We start from the raw sequence: 18,097 nt of genomic DNA on the forward strand, positions 1-18,097 counted from the left end.
ATGATTTATAGGTTTACATTATTTTTTAAAGTTTGCAGTATATATTTTTCCCAAGATAGCTCCCGATCAAATGAATAATGGCCATGTATGCCCGCCACCCATAAGACATATGTACAGGTGCGCTAGGTAGCATCGATCGAGCACGTACGTACTCCCTTCGTCCAAAAAGAAGTCAATTTAAGAGGGGATGTGTTCCCTTCTAGTATAACAAATTTGGGTTAGGAGGGATCATTTTTTTTTAGGTTGGCCTTTTTTTTTTTTTGGACGGGAGGGATTACGTATGTTTTACCCGCGAAGCATGTGGAAATCAACCTCCCGGTCTAGCTATCCTCATCTTAATTTGCTTCGATCGATCGAGATCCTCACCAACGTGTTGTCGTGCGCGCTATCCGGCCAGTGGCAATTAAGGTGGCATCGATCGATCGTGTTGGTTAGTTTACTCTCGACTCGATCTCGTGTGTGCAGAGGCATATGCATGCAGGTGAGTAGAGTGCAGCAGTAGTGTGTGCTGCAAGCATGCATGTGGATGATTATTGGTCCCCCTGGAAGACGTACACGTACTCCATATTGGAGCCGGCAAATTAAGGTGTACGTGTGTGGTAGCTACGCGACGGATCGGACGAACACTTGTGACGTCAGACACTAGCTGGCTGCAGCACAAACGTAACAGTTGTGGAATAGTACTAGGACTCCGTCCCGACCAACGTGCGTCGAGGCGGGCGACACGCAACGACGACACGGTGTGTGCATATGGATGTTCATGGTGCTGCATATGCATGTGCCTGCCTCCGCGCAACCGGTCGATCGGTTGGCGATGGAGGCCCCGGCGGCCGGTTGGCCATATATGTCTCTTTCGGTCTCGTGCATTAAAGTGCTAGATATAGATAATTCATTAGGTAAAGTGGGATATACTACGTACTGGATATTTCATTCTAGTTATTTCCCATATTTATATTGATGTTAATGAATCTAGACATATTAATTAACATCAATATAAATATAAGAAATGTTAGAATAATTTATATTGTGAAACGGACGAAGGACTACGTAACATGCATGCTGGCCTGCCTGCATCTGCATATATCTCTGCATGTTAAATAGTTGGAGATGATGATGATATATATAGGTAGACGTACGCGCGCACGCATTGGCCCGGGGCAATTTGGCATCATCGATTGATCCATCTGAGATTAATTTGTGTGGTGTACACTAGCTGTACGTGCGTGCGTGCATCTGTTAGATGATGTGTCACTAAGCTCTCCTAGCTTATTATGTCTATCTTGCTAGCTATATGTATATACACCAGCCGGGTACGTGGTCATCTGATCATCTCTATATATATACCGGTACACGCATACTTGGACTACCTTAACACTTGCTATATATATAGGCATTGGTCATACCGTCGGCCGGTGCACGCGTGGCGGCCGCACGATTGGGCCAGCCGGTCGGGATCGACATCATATATATATGCCTCTTCTCTTCTTCATTTCGTACACACGCGCGGCATGCAACTGATAGAGATGCAAGGCCTACCCGCGAACCCGTTTATAGACAAAACTAGTGAGTAAAACACGCAGTGTGGATTACCTACTAATTAATTTGATCTATAAATTAATGAATTTATAGGTTGATCCACTCTTGCATCTCTACGACGCGGCCAGCCGATACATGACGTGAAAAACCTGTAAATTACCCTTTATTTAACGTATAAGTAGGTTCACGGGTCGGTCCACTTACATAGTTAGGTACAACAATAGATTATAAGCCAGCTATAAACATATTTTAAAGAGATAAAAGATGAGTGAGAAGAGCAGTGGGCTACAGATCTGTAGTCAGCTGCAGCACGGACTCCAAGACGTAATGTTTGTATGACATGTGGGACCAGATATTAATAGTATAATAAACAACTATTGTATAAATTGGCTATAGATGATTTGTAGCAAGTTTAACAGTATAGCCAACTACTAGCTCTAATTCATCTATAGCCAATCTAATAGCTCATTCATACAATAGTTACATACTACACTATTAATATCTGGTCCCATATGTCATACACACACCGCGTCTTGAAGTCCGTGCTACAGCTGACTACAAATATGTAGCCCGCTGCTCTCCTTTCTCCTTATTTATCTTTTTAAAATATGTTTGCAGCGGGCTTATAGCCTGCTCTTATGCACGAGACATACGTGTCGGCGCGTGGTGAGATGCGTGATTATTTCTTCGTCGATCGATCGTCTCCGGCCGGCCGGCCGGCCTAGCTACTCCTAGCTAGGCCGGCGGCGATCAAGCGTGCTGGTACACGTAGAGGCTATAGCACGAGTGGATTATATTATTGGTGGTCCATGCATGCATCGCATGGATAGCCTGGATGACGCACGTTTATTTCTGGCGCCTCTCGCCAACGGCAGGATCGATCTCCTTTCAACTACGTACTGTGCCACTCGTGTGTCGACAGGGACGCCCCATCTAACCCAACCAAAATCCAATCTGCATGCTGCTGCTGCTGCTGCTGCTACTCAGGAAATGGATTCTAATCTCTCGGGTGGACGTCCACCTGTTTCTTATATGCCACCTAAATGATTATGAAAAAATCCTAAAAAAAATTATAAGATACTTCAATATGTAATATATCATTTTACAAACATGTAAGTTAAAATTCGACTTCTACAAGTTGTAACAAAAATAACAAATTAAACTCTAACCAGTATAAGTATATTCACAGTCAAATTTATTGTTTTTTTTCCAACTTGTAGAAGTCGAATTTGAATTTGCATGTTTGTGAGATGATATATTACATATTAACCTATCATGTCAATTTTTTTTTTGAAAATTTTTCATAACCATTTAGATGACATGCAAGAAACGGATGAACGTTCATCCGAGTGTTTAAAACAGTTTCCCTACTACTCATTTTAATTACTACTCCTGGCATGCATGCACACCGCACACTGCACACTGCTATAGCTACGTACCGTACGTAATTCCTATCGGTCCCCAAAGTCACTAAAGTATGCGTTGGCTGTACGTTGCTACCTCTAGGATCTAGCTAACGTGCAATGTACATGCACATGCACAGGCTAAAATACAGCCATCCATATGCTGATATATATGCATGCAGGCTCGATCTCTAGCTTTATTTGCTGGCCTGCAACTAACTGCAAGGCGTCCATCGGTTTTATTGGATGGCCTAAATTAAAAGTTGCCTTCAATTCAGTATCAGAGACCACACCACCAAGCGTCGTCTTCATCGATCCATCGCGACTGCACTATGACCGACAACAAAAGTAGGGATATGCAAGCGGACCGATCTACAAAACTACTTATATATTATATATGTTAAGTAAAGGGTAATTCGTGAGTTTTCACATCATAATTTAACTTATCGCGTCGTAGAGATGCAAGTGGATCAACCCATAATAATTATTTAAATTAGTAGGTAACCGGCGGGTTACTCACTAATTTTGTCTATAAGCTGTTCACGGTCACGGGTTAGCCCGCTTGCATCTCTACACAAAAGTGGCCCATCCATCGAAAGATCAGTTTCAATTAATTTCTCACATGCGCGCGGTATATATATCATCATGTCAGTCTCTCTTATATGCCATGCGTTCGTTCATGTCAGTATATATATATGCAGTGCAGGTTACACATGGTTCTCTACAGGAATTGCAGGCATGCAGATAGCTTGGGTGACGCACATACATACGGCTGCATCTGCATGCATGCTGCCATTGGACATTGCAGTAGATCGATCCACGTACTACACTGATCGATCCATCGCCATCGCCGTGCTGCTTGCCTACGCCTTAACAAACACTACTGTACCCTACACGTTACGTTCCTCCAAATTATCCCACATGCCTGCCCACTTGCACCTATCTACTCCCTCCATCCCAAAAAAATCAGCATCTGACCCCTCCTATAACGAATCTAGATAATTCATTATCCAGATTCATTCAGATTCATATAGATGTTAATGAATCTATATATCTAGATTCATTAACATCTATATAAATATGGACAATGTTAAAATGACTTACATTATAAAACGGAGGAAGTAGAAGGGATCACACCCATTTCTAGGTTGGTTTTTTAGACGGAGGGAGTATCTATCTATCTACAGTGTCTAACTCTACGAGCCTGGCTGACATGAGGCCACCCAGCTCAATCGATCGATTGATCTCTCTAGCTTGCTCGTTCCTTCATCACCATCATATGGCCTGCATTTTATGCATGCATGCATGCACAAAAAGATGTCGCCTCCTTTTCATAAAGTTCTATATCTGCCAATTGATCATTAGCTAGCAGCTGCACGCAGCCAGTTACTGATCAGTTAGTTAACAAATTAAGCTCAAGTACTGTTCAGGCATTTAATTAGGATCGAGCTAAATTAACTATGGCAGCCGCCAGTTCAGTCCCTGATGATCAAAGTGCTCTGAGCTGCCCTGCTCGTGCGTACGTATGTTCAGAGAGAATTTCAGATACATTCAGGCCCGATCGATGAATCTGAACATTCTTTTTATTCATGGCCTTTTGGCCGTCTTTACAGTTACACATAAGCAATCTTGTTTCTAAATTGTCCATCCACAAAGGAGAAAGGTCGACGTACAATTCCACACAGGTATTATATAGTCTTCGGACAATTTTATGTTACATTATTGGGCACGGCTTAGCTCTTGGATATCATCAGAGGACCACTACTAATTAATTAGTAGTTTCTTTAATTATCTCGTTAGCAAAGGGAACATCAGCTACCTGTCTAGTACTGTAGGTTCAGAACCTTATGTGTAATCATGTGTTTTAAAATGTTACTAATAGATTAATATACACAGTACATCTTGTGTCATGTTGCTTACGTGGATCGCAAACAATGCACAGTTTTTTTTGACACACACCTAGGCCCCTGGGGCACATATCATATCTGCATCTATGGCCAATCTAGTTAGAAACTTTAATTGGATCAAGTTAATTATTCCCTTTGTTTTATATTATAGTAAGTCGTTTATCTTTTTTTCTAGTCAAATTTTATTAAGTTTGAATAAATTTATAGAAAAATTTAGCAACATCTAAAATATCAAATTAGTTTCATTAAATTTAGCATTAAATATATTTTGATGATATGTTTATTTTGTGTTAAAAATGCTGCTATATTTTTCTATAAAGTTAGTCAAACTTAAAGAAGTTTAATTAGGAAAAAAGATAAACGAATTATAATATGGAACTGAGGGAGTAGTTGACACCCATGCAGACACTTTTCCAAGCATGAGTACGTTTTTAACAATATCTGACAAAAGTTAATGTAATGCATTGTGCCCTGACTAGGTTTAAAGCAGATGTAGATCAGTGTGTGATGAAGCTCACCTTTGTTGGAACTTGGAGAGAGGAATCTCTCCTTTTGTTATGTGTGCTGCTTTGAGTGAAACAGCCTAGGTGTGTTTGTTGTGACATTAAGCCATTAACTAAACCAAGTGAGCTACAGCTAAGCAAAACGGAACTGAACTGAATTAGCACATATATATTATTACTAATTAATGTTTCTGACCTAGCACTACATACTACTTTTGCTCCAATTCAGTCCATTTTTCTATATCATTTCAGGACAAGAAGAGAAAGTACAAAGTAGTAGTAGTACAGAACAACAACAGTAGAAAAGCGCAATAACGCAAAAAAGGGCTTTACCATGTGTGTTGTGTTCGTGTGATTGATGTTAACATACTGCAATCAGCAAGGATTTGAGCTGTCTCCTGATGAGGAATCCCAAATGGCTTCCGGTCCCGGGCCAAACAGGGCTCCAATCAGCAACCTCTTTCCTGTTCTTTTGAGAGGGATAGCTGGCTAACTGGTTAGTAGCTAGTCCTAGTAGTACATTTAATTAATCACCTTTTTTCTTTTTAATCTTTTGACATGGCAGTGGGGAGCTCGATCAGCCTAATTATATTAACGACTGTACTTTGGTGCATAATGCATCTGACGAAAGAGGACGAAAATAGTTTTGCATGGTGTGCTGATCAGAGAGGTAATTTCTACACCGACAAAAAAGGGATTTGTCTGTCGGATTTGGCATAATTATTCATCAGCAAAATAATTGACAATGATGTAAATGATCAGACTGAAGTGCACTTCAGCTCAATCATCTTAATTTAACCCCATAGATTACCCTGGCCATATGCATAGATCCAAAAGACACATGCATAATTCCAAATCGATCAGAAAGTGATTAGCCATGGAGGTTGTGCATGCATGCACATTAAAAAGATGATTATAACCACTATCAAATAATCATGGATCCTTTCAAAAGTAACTTCACAATAATGAGATCCAATGCATATATATGGGGTTAACAGTAGTTAATTAGGGCCCAAAAGTATATACTAGATTAGGCCAAAGCGCTGTGAGGGCGCCACGTGTACAATCACATCACCGTGCCGCTATTTGCAACTCGATCTTCACTGCTGCATAATAGTGCACACACACGATTACCTTGCCAGAAAATTTCTCGTCTCTTCGATCATGTACATAGTTAATTTTTTCGAAGAGGAAAAAATTAGTAGGATGCATGTATCATCCAAATATCCATCGTTTCAATACCTAAAAATTTCCAATGGATGCTTCAAAAAAAGATCAAAAAGGTAAAAAAAAAAACGAATTTTAAGGAGTCAAGAATACTCCATTATATGGCAATCAACTTAGCACTGTGACCACGAGCAAGCCACTGTCTGCCTTTACTTTGGCGGCGTCTGCATGATCGCCTTTGACGACGACGTCGCCATCGCCAACGACGACGCCGGCGACGGCGCCGGTGAGCTCGCGCGCGCGGGCGGCCTGCTCGTCCCAGTCGGTGCGCCGCACGGCGAGCAGCATCAGCGCCGCGCACACCAGCTGCGCGGCGAGCATGCCGGCCCACATGCCGCGGAAGTCGAGGCGCGCCGGCCAGAACGCCAGCGCCAGGGCGGCGGGCATGCCGACGCCGTAGAACGCCGAGACGTTGATCCTCGCCGCCCTCCCCGGCCGCGCGCTGCCGCGCAGCACGCCGCAGCCGGCCGTCTGCGGGCAGTTCCCCAGCTCGGCGGCGCCGAGGATGGGCAGCGCCGACGACGCCAGCCGCAGGATGGTGGCGTCGGCGGTGAACATCCGCGCCCACACCCCTCTCAGGGACGCCGCGAACGCGCACGCCACGACGCCGAGCGCGGCGCCGCAGGCGAGCCCGACGCGGGCGGCGAGGCGCGCGCGCTCCGGCCGCCCCGCGCCGAGCTCGTGCCCGACGCGCGTCGACACGGCGCAGCTGAGGGAGTGCGGGAAGATGTACAGCAGCGACGTGGTCTGGATCAGTATCCCCATCGCCGCCACCGCCGCCTTCGGGTCGGCGAGCACGCCGCAGAGCAGCACCATGATCTCGTACCACCACCACTCCAAGCACACCGACATGCAGCTGTGCACGGACAGCTTCACCAACCACCCCCACTCCATCGTCGTCGTCGTCGTCGTCGCGCCCTCCTCGCCGGCTTTGCCATTGCCGCCGTCGTCGTCGTCGTCGCCACGAATCAGACCTGAAAAGTAGGCGTACGCCACGAGGAACAGCAAGAAGTTGAGGTTGGTCCAGACGGCGGCGAGCGCGACGCCGCGGATCCCGAGGCCGAGGCCGTGCACGAGGAGGACGTTGACGGGGACGTGGAGCGCGAGCGCGGCGGCGGCGGCGTACGTGAGCGGGAGCGTGATGGACTGCACGCGGAGGTACACGCGGAGCGGGTGGAGGAAGGACTGCACGGCGAGGTCCGGGAGCGAGCAGAGGATGAACTCGTAGGCGCAGGCGGCAATGTCGGGGTCCTGGCCGGCGGCGACGAGGACCCGGTGCATGGCGAGCCAGAGCGCGGCGATGGGCACGGACGCGGCGAGGAGCAGCACGACCGTTCGCCGGAGCGCGGCGGCGAGCACGGACGTGCGGCCGGCGCCGAACGCCTGGCCGCACACGGGGTCCATCCCGGCGGCGAGCCCGGACAGCACCGAGTACCCGGTGATGTTGGCGAAGCCGAGCGCGAGGGAGCCGCCGGCGAGCGGGAGACGGCCAAGCCGGCCAAGAAAGAGCATGGACACCAGCGAGCGCATGTACATCAGCAGCCCAGCTCCGACCATCGGCATGGCGAGCCGCACGATGGATGCCACCTCGGCGATCGCGCCGCCGCCGCCGCGCGCCGACCTGGGGCGGTCATGCAGGGCGGGGCATGCCTCCGGTGGCGGGAGCAGAGGCTGGTGGCATTGTGCTACGGCTACGACCTTGGACGAGCAGTGGCACATTGTAGTGTGATGTGTGTGCTGCTCCAGCTGCTAGTGTAGTGTGTGGTACAGCTAGCTAATGTGAGAGCTCTTACTCTTAGCTCAGCAGCTTACCCTATCATCAATGGCGTTTCTTGGGTGCAAATGGTTAAGGATGTTATGGAGTGATGCTTTTCTGATGGAGAGGAAGTTATGAGGGACTTGGAACTATTTATAACTGATCCAGCCGGCCTGCCCTGCTGACATGATCAAAGTCACATGGGGCCCACAGAAAAAAAGGCATTTCTATTTTTTTTCTTCCAACCTTTTCTTTTTCTTCTCTTCTTAGTTTTAGGATTCAAGATTTTTAATTATGGCTCTATAAGCATCTTCATTGTGAAATTAGATTGATGTGCGAAGCTGAATCTGTATACCCAGGTTCGATTCACTATGAGTGCTCGTATTTTCGAGTAATTATTCTTTCGGTTGTATACGACGTGTTTGTCGATAGCGAGCTGCTTATGCGACTTCATTAAAAAAAAGATGCGAACACTAGGGAAAGATCTAATATTAAATAAATAAAAAAGGTGAGACTTTGAATCCAAGCCAGCTAGCCCACCATCTTATGAGGTATGTTTGTAAGCATTTGTATTTATACCGTGTATAGTAAAGAAAAAGGAAGTAAGTTCCCTCGGAATGAATACTGAATACTAAAACGTTTTCATTTGAAGCCCCCCCCCCCCCCTACTTTCTTCAGGTGCTTTATGCTGCCATTGATGATCGAAAGAAGAGTATATTTGCATCATACTCCGTCTGTCCCAAAATAACTCAACCTAGGAGGATATGACCCATCCTAGAACAACGAATCTGGATAAGAATGAGTCACATATCACATCTCATCTTAGGTTGAGTTATTTTGGGACAGAAGGAGTAGCTCATTATCCTTTCCAATTTGGGGTGCAAAAGACCTGATACATTATTGTACCATCGAGAGTGTCTTCCTGAAACTAAATTTCAAAAAGTTTAGTTTCAAATCTTATAGCGCACAATTAGACGGCCAGATCCATATCAGGGTTTGAAATTTTGGAATTAGTTTTCTTGCCGGTGGGGACCGAAATTATCAAAATTTCGGAAGTTTTTGGCTAATTTTATTTGAAAATTTGACTAATTTTAAATGAGTTTTAATAAAATTTAACCAAATTCATAAAAAGAATGCAAAAAAGGGAAAATTTCGGGCAAGATTTGAGCTTGCCAGTGGGAGGGGGGGAGGCGAAATTACTGAAATTTCAAACCGAAATTTCAAACCCTGATCCATATACACACGAGGACTCGTGCAATGTAATTGGAGACACCTGAACCAATTTATGCTAGTCAACGAACCATGCAGGCAGAGCTAAGCAAAGACCAAAGTATGTGAAAAATCTGGAAAAACACATTCAGAAACTGAAACTATCATGCATGCATGGCCCTTTTTTTTTCAGAGTCAGCATAGAGATACCTTGGAGCAAGAAACATGATGATTAGTAGAATTGGAATCAAACAAAAAGATAAGAGGCAACCAACAAGCGGGGTTTGCATCATTTCAGTGTGACTGGTGACGGGAAACGAACACACAACCATTACGATGCTCTCTGCTTTTCCTAAAGTACATAACAAGCAACAGTTTGTAATTCTTTCCTTTCATGGCGCTCTCAAACATACTAATCCAAGTGCCCTGGATTCTGAAATTTTGTGGCTTGGTTCTATCGGACTCCATGATAGCAATGCACACCGAACATACGGTAATGTTCTTGTCATGAAATGGCAGAAACAACTGGGTGTTATTGCAGACTGATTGAACATCTCGTAATTTAATCTGTAAGAGCTATTTGGAAACGTGCGAAATGATTTGCAGTGAATCCTATGCTGGTCTTTTTGCATCTTCTATTCTGGAGAAGGCCAATTAGGCTCGGTGATGAGGTCTCCATGTGAAGTTACCTGACCCCCAAGATTCCTCTCAAGCAGGCATTGACACTATACTGCTCCAGATGACTGAAAATGACATGAATGACAGTTAAGTAGAAGTAGCTGCAAAATTCCGTACATAAGGATCTTGGAGTACACAAGTACTATGGTGCATGCAGTTTTTTGGTAAGATATTCCAGGATGCATTCTACATATAATTTTCTAGTAACTACTAATTTTGATTCTTGGAGCTACTAACAAAATGAAATCGAGTTATGTCCTTAGTACTTAAAACAAATTTTATATATAACTCTCAACAAAATTTAGATGCAAAGTAGATAATAAGAAAACTTTCAGTCTCTGTCACTAGTAAGTGTGACATGCTGTAAGGCAAATGATGTGTGTAAGTTGTTCCTCCACTTTGGTTTGGGATCGATGCACACATGGAGTGGACCGGTGGTTGCACAGCTTTTCTTATCCTCCTCTTTTCATTGACAACCTTGATCGATCGTTGCCTGGATCGCGCTGTGCATTCGGTGCAAAAGACGATACAGAGATGCAATGGGAATGAGACACGCATATGCTAGCTATATGCTCCCAGGAAATGGGAGAAGTCTGAACTTTCTTTTCTCCATCATGCCAATCTTCAGAGTCCACTACACTAGCTTTCCTGTTCTGACTTCTGAATTGCTATTACCACCGAGTTGGCATTCAGTGAACACTAGCTGTCATATTTACAGTGCTGTCCTGACTTGTTCTTCTGAACGTGGAAGTACACAACTGTCAGAACTGAAAATTGGAGTGTTTTTACTGAATAATAGTATCTTGTTATCCATCGGTCGATCTAGATAGAGGAAAGGCAGGCTTTTCCCCGATAGATCTACCTCCCCTTATCCATCGTGTGGTGGCACCCAATTGCAGCCCAATTTGCAGGTTGTTAGGACGAGCTAGGACACTGTAGGTGAGCACTGTCTACATATTCGCTAGGCTCGCTCATACGTCTAATCCAACTGAATTTGTCACATTGGTGGTATTATTGTACACTACTAGTACTATACAAATCATGGAAAGGAAACAAAATCAGCCTAGCTATAATGTTGATGATACAGCACAGGTAGGTATGTCCATTGTCCAACTTCAACAGACAACAGTAACATCAGTTTCATAGTTTACCACAGTGACAGGCCTCTAACAGTTTGGCCGGCCTGACTGAAAGTTTTCCATGCTACTGTACAGCTCCCTAGTAGTTAGGCCTGAAACCATGAAGGCCATGATAATTTAGTTTTGACAGCCTGACCTATGTATGTCAAGGTCGAATATTAGCAACAGTACTTACTGAGAAGAATTTGTTTTTCATTATTGAAACTTTGTGGGACCTTTTCCTATAAAGCCCTTTGAATTACACGATTAGCCTTGAGTATCTATTTTTTTTAAAAAAAAAAGGGACTGGCCTTGAATATTTTATGAGTGATTTTGCGGTCCTTGAGTGGTACCACGAGGCCACTTTTTTATGGTAAAATTTAGTACCACTAGTATATCAAATATTGAATATAACAAGTTTTACACTATAAAATGTAAAAATCTCTTGGCACCTTCTCAAGAACTAAAAAACAATTCTCATTATAAGAATCTTTCAGTTACTCCCACCGGTTGACAACAGAGGGAGTAAGCTCTTTTGGTTCAAACATTTTTAATTGAGTAATTTTATGATCCTTTAGAGAGTATCTCAAGTTACCTAAATTTTATACTAAAATTTTTGGTACCAAATTTTACACTAAAAAATATAATACCTCCTAATACTTTCTCAAGGATGGTAAAATCATCCTTTTCAATTTCTATAAGATCGTATATGTCATGACATCCTAAACATCCAACATCTCTTTTTTTTTGGTATAGCCTATGCGCTGACATATACGGACCCTTATATTAAGGTTATGTTATTTTTAGCTAACGGATGGCGGATTATCATGGCACGCTTTAAAACTCTTAAAAGATAGAATATTTTTTCAAAAGCTTTCTCCATCAGCATTTCTTAGAAAACATTTCAAAATCAACTTTTCAACCTTCTAGTAGTTAATTCATTGGTTCGTGGAATAAACCAAATGGCATATTTGCAAACAAAAAGTAATTTGTGAATAAAACTTTTATATATGTGTTCTTAGCGATCTAAAAGCAAAGGCTGAAAAATAAACTTCGATAAAGAAAACATCAAAATCAGCTTTAAATTTAAGGTTAAAAATTAAAATTTTAGCTGATAAGCATAAGTATAAACGAAAAGATGAAGCCCAATGTCCATCATCCACTCGCATTTAAACACACCTTATATGTGTCCAGTGTCCTCGTTAGATGCAGCTGCCCACTAGAAAGTGAGACAGTACAAGATAGGGATAGTAGCTGGCTGGGCTGCACTTGCGCCTGCGTCATCCTTGGGGATGAATTTGACTCCTTGCGGGGGAGGAGAAACACTAGGAGATCGATGCTGTGGTCCAATTGAATTCAGTCGGTAACCATGCATGTATCTGACCATCATCCTGACGAACGATGTATGCTACTGGAGTAGCTACTATCTGCTACTACCACATCTGAATGATGCAAACGCTAGCTGAATATTCAGTTACACGCACAGGTGCATGCCTGCCCATTTATGATTGATTGCTTGCTCCTTCTTGATCTTCTTTGCCTGACAAATCTGATCTATGTACGTGTGCTGCCTCTAGAATCGGCATTCTTGGATTACTAATTTTCCCCGGTTCATTGCACAAAGAGCATGATTAATTAGAGGTCTCTTGATAAGCTAGCTACCACTGCTGATATGTGCATGTTTGTGCCGAGTCATGCACAAGCGATGTGATGGATAGATGTGCAATCCTCTGGGCGGGTTAATTAGCCATTTTGTCATCGCATTTTTGTTTTGGTTATGGATCCCTGCACTGTTTGGGTAATTGTTCGGTTAGGTGCGTCTAATCCGGCATTTTCTTGCGTCACGCAAGAATATCTAATTATCTACATGAATATGATCGATCAATCAGAGTTTGCCAAGTGAAATGTAACTCCCCTAGCTACCTATATTGTTCAGTGATCAGTCCAAAACTACAGGTCTTTTTCTCACTTTATCTAGTAGCTAGGAGATGATCTTTTTTTTCTAGCTTTATATTTGCTGCATGAATGAATATAATTCCGATCGATCTGACCTGTACCTAGTAGCCCACCTCGTTTGAGAAAGTTGGGAGCTGGATCGAGAGCATGCAGCAGTTAGCATCAATAATCAAAGTCCAGGACGCAAGAAATGATTGCTGCATGCATGCTCTCTCGCCGATTGACCGACGAGGTGACGGACCAGCAAAATTTCACTGTGCCAAAAAAGCCGGGAAATAGTCTCTGCTTTGGATCATATATCACTCTCTGGATATTTCCATCTTAGCAAGCAGATCGATCATTTCAGAGAGTGGATATGATGAACTTTAATATGCGTCATCCGGTTCATGCGCTCTTTTCAGATTATTATCGAAATAGATTATTTGTCCCATGTTTCCAAGATGCGTTATCTTAAAAAAAAGAGAGTTTATTTTACTATATTTTTTAGACCACTTATTTTAATCTATTCATTAAAATTATTACTTAAAATATTTTTTTGTTTCTAATTAAGTGAATATATAATCTATGAGAATTAGTAATTCACTTAATAATCTAAATCAAACAGACCAATTAACTTGCTAGTTGGCAATAGAATTAGCTTAGCTTACTTCTTGGGACAATAATTAATTATCTAAGTTCCTGACTGCTTGGTGCTCTTGCCTAACCTCTTCTTGTGACATCCAAATCCTAGAGTGCAAATTGCCAAATTTTTCGCCCGTTTATCTTTTCCAAATCGGCGCCACAAGTTGTTAGCAAATGTAGGCTAGTCTCCCATGTTCAGTGCATGGCGATGTAATAAATCTTTGCCTGATGAGATCGAGGAGCTAACGTCACATACACAGCAGAGGATGAGGCAGGCAGTCGGTAGAGATCGAGGGCAAGAAAAAGAGATAATCAGAGAGGCCCATAATAACAAGCTGGCCACTGAAAGTCTGATGGATGAACAGGGCCTGGTTAGTTAGAGAAGCTGCTTTTCTGGAGGCACATGCTTGCTGGGTCTCCTGATCAGACTGAACAGAATGCTTGCTTCCATCCATCCATGCACATTTCACTGCATATGCAGCCTCGCTAAGCTAGCTGATGAATGCAATTGCAAATTAATTTGCAGCTGCAATTGCAATTGCATGCATCATGTATGGTGCATGATGCAACAGGGGCGATCCTGCAGGCAAGCTCGATCAGGTTTGGACGCATCGATCGATATCGGAATGAATGAATCGACCAGATCTGAGGCATGGCTCTGGTTTGTTGGGTGTCGCCTCTGTTGCAGCATGATTCGTAACAAGATTGATCAGTACACGAATGATGATGATGCAGGCAATGCTAGGAGCTATCTAGTCTGCATGTTTGTTTGTTCAGTTCTTGGGCTCAAGAAGAGAAAATGTGCAGAGATGATGCATGGCTACAGTTGGGAGGTACTCCCTCCGTTTCCTATTAAAAGTTATTTGATTTTTTTTCTTAGTTAAAGTTCTTTAGGTTTGATCAAGTTTTAGCAACATCTACAGTATTGAATTAGTTTTATTAAATGTAACATTAAATATATTTCGATAATCTGTTTGTTTTATATGAAAAATATTAGAATGTTCTTTTATAAACTTAGTCAAACTCAGAAAAATTTAACTAAGAAAAAAGTTAAACGACTTATGATATAAAAATGGAGGGGGTACATACCAACAATGTGTAGTACTGGTCCACCTGATGCCAACATATCCACAGATCCATCACCAGTGATACACTGTACTGCATGTTTGTGTGCATGCTTAAGCTGATACTGTTTCACCAAGAGTGCTGCACAAATGGGGCACTTGAACCTGCAGTGCAACTGCTTGTGTGCATAGTGCATACACACCTGGAAGCTGCTAGGTGAATCACTGAAAGTAACTGTCCCGTTTAATCTAGGCTGTGTTTAGTTTCTGAAATTGGAGAGAAGTTTAGAGAAAGTTGGTAGTTTAGAAAAAAAGTTGGGAGTTTATGTGAGTAGAAAAGTTTTGGATATAACATGATGTGATGGAAAGTTGGGAGTTTTAGGGAAGTTTGGTGCGAGGCCCTAGATTATTGGAAGCATTGTGGTTGTCATCTTTTCAAAAAAAAAATCTTATTTTTTTTTAAAAAAGCATTGTGTTTGTGAATTACTCCCTCCATCTACTTTTGATAGTTATATTTCATCTTGGCACACAGACCAAAGATAAGTAATTCTACTTATCATCTATTTAAACATGCTACTAGTCATTCCTCGTAAACAAGCGATTCATTAATATTTACATTTCTCGATGCCGATGTAGCCAATCTTGTGTGGAAGAATGGATAGTCACGCATTAAATCTAAGTAAGTCATTAAGATGATAGGTTGTTAGATTGAAATATGTCTATAAAAATATATTTTTAAGATTTGAAAATATGACTATTAAAAATAGATGGAGGGAGTATCTACTATTCTACTTAACTATAGAGCAAAATAAAATATTTTAAGAAATAAACATAACAAATAGTTTAAAACAAGTGGTCTACGCAAGACAGTGCAAGAAAACTTTTTGGAAAAAATAAACGTATTTGTTGAAATGTGAGGCAAATAATTTATTTTAATAATTTAGTGAATGGGCTGAAAAAGAACAGGGCAAAAAGGACTGGAAATTCCAATCTCCAGAAAATGGGCCAACGATGACTTCATGGGCTGACACGGCCCAAGATAATGGGCCGACGATGACTTCATGCGTGGGCTAACACTAACAGGGCTACTGGTGACTTTTTGGGCTGAAACAGTTCCTCTGTTTGGGCTGAGTCCAGTACTGTTTGACTTTGTGGGCTGAAACAGTTCCTCTGTTTGGGCTGTGAGTCCAGTACTGTTTATGCTAGTGTTTATAGCTCGGGATGGTTTTCATGGGCCTGAATGTGCCAAAATTTGACACCTCGTTTCATGGTGCAAGGCCCATCTAAAGTACAGCAACAGCTTGACCGGCCCAAACAGAATGGTCCAGCCTGCCACCAGCTGCTACTACACAATTGCTGAAGTCTGTCCACACACGAAGTCCACAAAGCACTCGATCGCTGACGGCAACACACTGTATTCCACTCATCCACTGTACCGTGTGGAGGGCAGCTGCAACGTGTGGCTCTAACACAAGCACCATTACATTCTAGCCCATTTCTGCCTAACTAATCTGGATCATGGATGGCAGACTGGGTGAAAATGGTCACGAAAGTTATCGATTGACTGAGCGTTGTTTCCATATAAAATGTACCGGCCATCATCTTTCTGACTGTATATAAATTTTGTTTTTCTAACGTGTTTCTGTATCGTATTGATGTAAATACTAAATATTTTAAATGATAAATGTTATTTTTGAAGAGATGCTATCGATTCGGACAGTTTTCAACCATTAGTCCCCGCATTGTTCGATCCACTACTACGAAAACTATTTTTACAAGCGGCGAAAAACAATTTTCACGTGCGAAGGAGCCAGCCGACTGAAACTAAACACATGTGGATCTCGAAAGCCTGCAGTTAATCAGTACAAATAAATCTTACCTCTGCATCTAATGTGCACAGTCAAAATCGTGTGTTGAATCCTCTGTCAGCAATGTACAACATGGAACATGCTACAAATCTTGGCTTGCAATGGATCTAACGACTGAGTAACTACTAGTACTACTACTACTACTAGAGATGGCTGATGGCAGAAGATCTGTCAGAAATGCAAAAGAAAGACATGGCAGAAGATGGCCGAGCATGTGTTAGCTCTGAACAGTGAATATAGTTACAGGAAGAGTCAACCGTTGACAATGCGGATCACCATTCTCATTTGCTCCAAAACTTGACTCGAGTATTCATATATACTACATCAACGGGGCGAGCATCACATGCTGCAATGGCAAATAGTATAGCTAATCACCATTGACCAGCTTCAGCAAGTGGGTGTTTTAAGTGTTTTCTCTGTGATGAGCAAAGCCTGATTAATTAGCAGAAACTTCAAACATCAGCGGCAGGTAAAGCATCAAGCCCAAGCAGTACACGCAGATCTAAAAGCCAAAAGGAATGACCAGCTTCACAAGTCAAATGCGACGTTTCCTCCTCACTCTCTCACGCACCTACCGAGCTGTTGAGACGCCACCGACTGAAAAAATTCAGAAAAACGCAAGCTTGCAGGCTGCAGGTGTGTGTGTTGAGGACGAAAGTTTGGTTGCTCTGAACTGATTCTGATCTGCACGAAAATGTGCAAGCAAAGGAACAGGGAGGCGTACGTACTTGAGGACTAACTGACGGACGCTAATGATCTTTTTCTTCTGTGATGTTGATTAATTATAAGCTGGGTTGTCTCTGTCGAGCCAGCCATTGGTGTCAAGTTACGGGCAGATAGCGACCACGCATCTGCAACGAATTGACGGCAAAAGTACAACGTGAAGCCAATACGATTATGATGCTGCTCCTAGGTTACTACTACAAGCAGCTTCTTTCTCTTTAATTGAGTAATTAATTTTTATCCTACTATCAAATGAGCTACTGCTGCTACTACTACTACTACTGTGATCTCCTAGACTCCCTATTTCTAATAGCTGGGCATGAAGCTTCCAACTCAGCCTGCCTTTCTTTCTGTGCTTCTCTGAAGAAAGGCATCTCTGCAAAGTCTGCAACTTGAGGACAACACCAATTACTGCCCTCTGCACAACAGGTACTACTACAATTGTGTGCACACCAACCCAAGTAGATTGTCCGAAAAGAGCTCGTGATGCAAATGTTGAGCTCTCATTTTGGCTTGTGTATTCAGGTG

General features: G+C 42.7%; 1 protein-coding gene across 1 annotated transcript; it reads right to left on the minus strand.

Moving 5' to 3' along the window:
- Positions 1-6,327: 6,327 nt before the first annotated feature.
- LOC127782594 (protein DETOXIFICATION 49-like) lies at positions 6,328-8,532 on the minus strand. The gene has a single exon (XM_052309863.1). It carries the CDS (start codon positions 8,293-8,295, stop codon positions 6,685-6,687), a length of 1,611 nt encoding a protein of 536 aa, XP_052165823.1. The 5' UTR covers positions 8,296-8,532; the 3' UTR covers positions 6,328-6,684.
- Between the last annotated feature and the right edge of the window lie 9,565 nt (positions 8,533-18,097).

This window comes from Oryza glaberrima, chromosome 8 (genome assembly GCF_000147395.1).
Source record: "Oryza glaberrima chromosome 8, OglaRS2, whole genome shotgun sequence".
NCBI lineage: Eukaryota > Viridiplantae > Streptophyta > Magnoliopsida > Poales > Poaceae > Oryza > Oryza glaberrima.